This window comes from Lottia gigantea, assembly GCF_000327385.1.
Source record: "Lottia gigantea unplaced genomic scaffold LOTGIsca_1291, whole genome shotgun sequence".
NCBI classification, from domain to species: domain Eukaryota; kingdom Metazoa; phylum Mollusca; class Gastropoda; family Lottiidae; genus Lottia; species Lottia gigantea.
Window position 1 is genome coordinate 8380 of NW_008707412.1, and position 1713 is coordinate 10092.

A 1713-nucleotide genomic window follows, 5' to 3' on the forward strand; every position below is an offset into this window, starting at 1 on the left:
TTGACTGCAAGAGACATGTTTCAAAGAATGCAGCGATTTGATTGGATTGTATTCCAGTGAATACAGTCTACTATAGCCATTGAAAGACAGACTGAAAACATTAAGGCTTATTGTTTACAGACTTTCCATCAAGGACTCTGATTGACTGTGTTAGCTAATGTACAATCCAATCAAATAGCAGCATTTATGAATTTCTGTAATTAAAGAAAGGTGGCTATTGCGGTCAAGGTATAAGACAAAGTTGGTTATAGCTTAACATTGTGAAGATGATCCTTATGTTGCATGAATTGTAACTAAGATATCAGATGGTCTTAATTTCGTTGCAATAATGAGAATGGTAATTCCATTCACTCTTTCTCTATTTAGAAATAAATACCAAATTAACAGAAATCCAGGATTGGTTGGCACCGTGTCAGAAACAGTCTTATGGTTACGAGGGTCTGTCTAGTATGATCAATTTATTAAAACATACATCAGAAGAGATCCAGAAACAACCCATGCCTTTAGTGACAGTTTTACGTCTGCTACACAATCTAGCTATACCATCTGATACTAGATTCCCTGATGGTAAGATTTTTTTACTGTTACTCTTTGAGTTTCCATAAAGAATTCCTGTGTCTGGCATAGAGGTAGCATGGGCATTAATCATTTTAAGGTTGGAATACTCTTGAAATTTGGCTAATGTATCTGCCCTGATAAAATTTTCCCTTATTGGCTACTGAAGGTAGTAGGGACATTCAGCAACTTTTGTCATGCAAATTTAGAGTGGAATTTTGTAAAATTTCTTCCCACAGTAGTTCAAGGGTCAAAATCGGTGTGTGTGGTTTTGATTTATCATTTTAAGGTTGGAATACTGTTGAAAATTGGCTGTTACCCTGATAAAAAATGTTCCTTTATTTTCTGCTGAAGGTAGCTGTAAAACATTTTATACCTATTTTGTTATTGTAGAAAATCCAAAAGAGTTAAAGTATAAATATGCTCTAATAGAACTATATAGTGCTGATTGTTTACCAATATTAATGACAATACTACAGGTAAATATTACATCCTCTTCTGTTTATTTACTGAACATTTAGATGCCAATATAACCAGCTTTGTGGAATCTCCACATAGTGATATAAGATGTTTGAAATGCAAGAAAATGTCCTGTCCTTAGTGTATCATTTAGGAAAATAAATATATATTTTAAAATATTGTGAATGGGTTTTGTACAAAATCCCTGAAACTAGGGTAGTAACTGCTGTGAGTTTGTTCCTCTGATGTGCACAGACTGGAACACTGGATATATTGACGCCTTATCACTTTTTATACGCCCACATCTCTCTATGTGGTCGATCTGTCCGTCCGTCAACATTTGCTTGTAAACGCTGTAAAAACTAGATTTTTTGATGGCATCAAATGAAATTCGGGGTATGTATACATATTCATAAAACGAAGATCAAGTTCGAATTTGAGCTATTTTCGTACGTTAGAAGCAGAGTTATTGCCCTTGTCCCAAAATCTTGAAAATTTACCATCCGCATGCTGTGGTAGGCGTATATGACTGTGGTCCACTATCTTTACTAACATGTGATGGGCAACATTTTATACAAACATATGTATATATTCTTAATCCATTGCAACAGGAAAAACATGAAAATTAATGACCTTACTATAACATTGATTGAAGTATTTATTATTTGTAGAAAATGAATGATAAAATGATGAGACCAT

General features: G+C 33.9%; 1 protein-coding gene across 1 annotated transcript in view; it reads left to right on the forward strand.

The window, feature by feature from the left end:
* The window catches only part of LOTGIDRAFT_176425 (hypothetical protein), a gene marked incomplete at both ends in the record, with an annotated part of 9089 nt that extends 8055 nt beyond the window's left edge, over window positions 1–1034 (forward strand). The window contains 2 exons of the mRNA XM_009048842.1: window positions 367–567; window positions 949–1034. Coding sequence (XP_009047090.1) covers window positions 367–567; window positions 949–1034 — 287 coding nt within the window. The remainder of the gene's footprint in view (window positions 1–366; window positions 568–948) is intronic.
* Window positions 1035–1713: the final 679 nt, after the last annotated feature.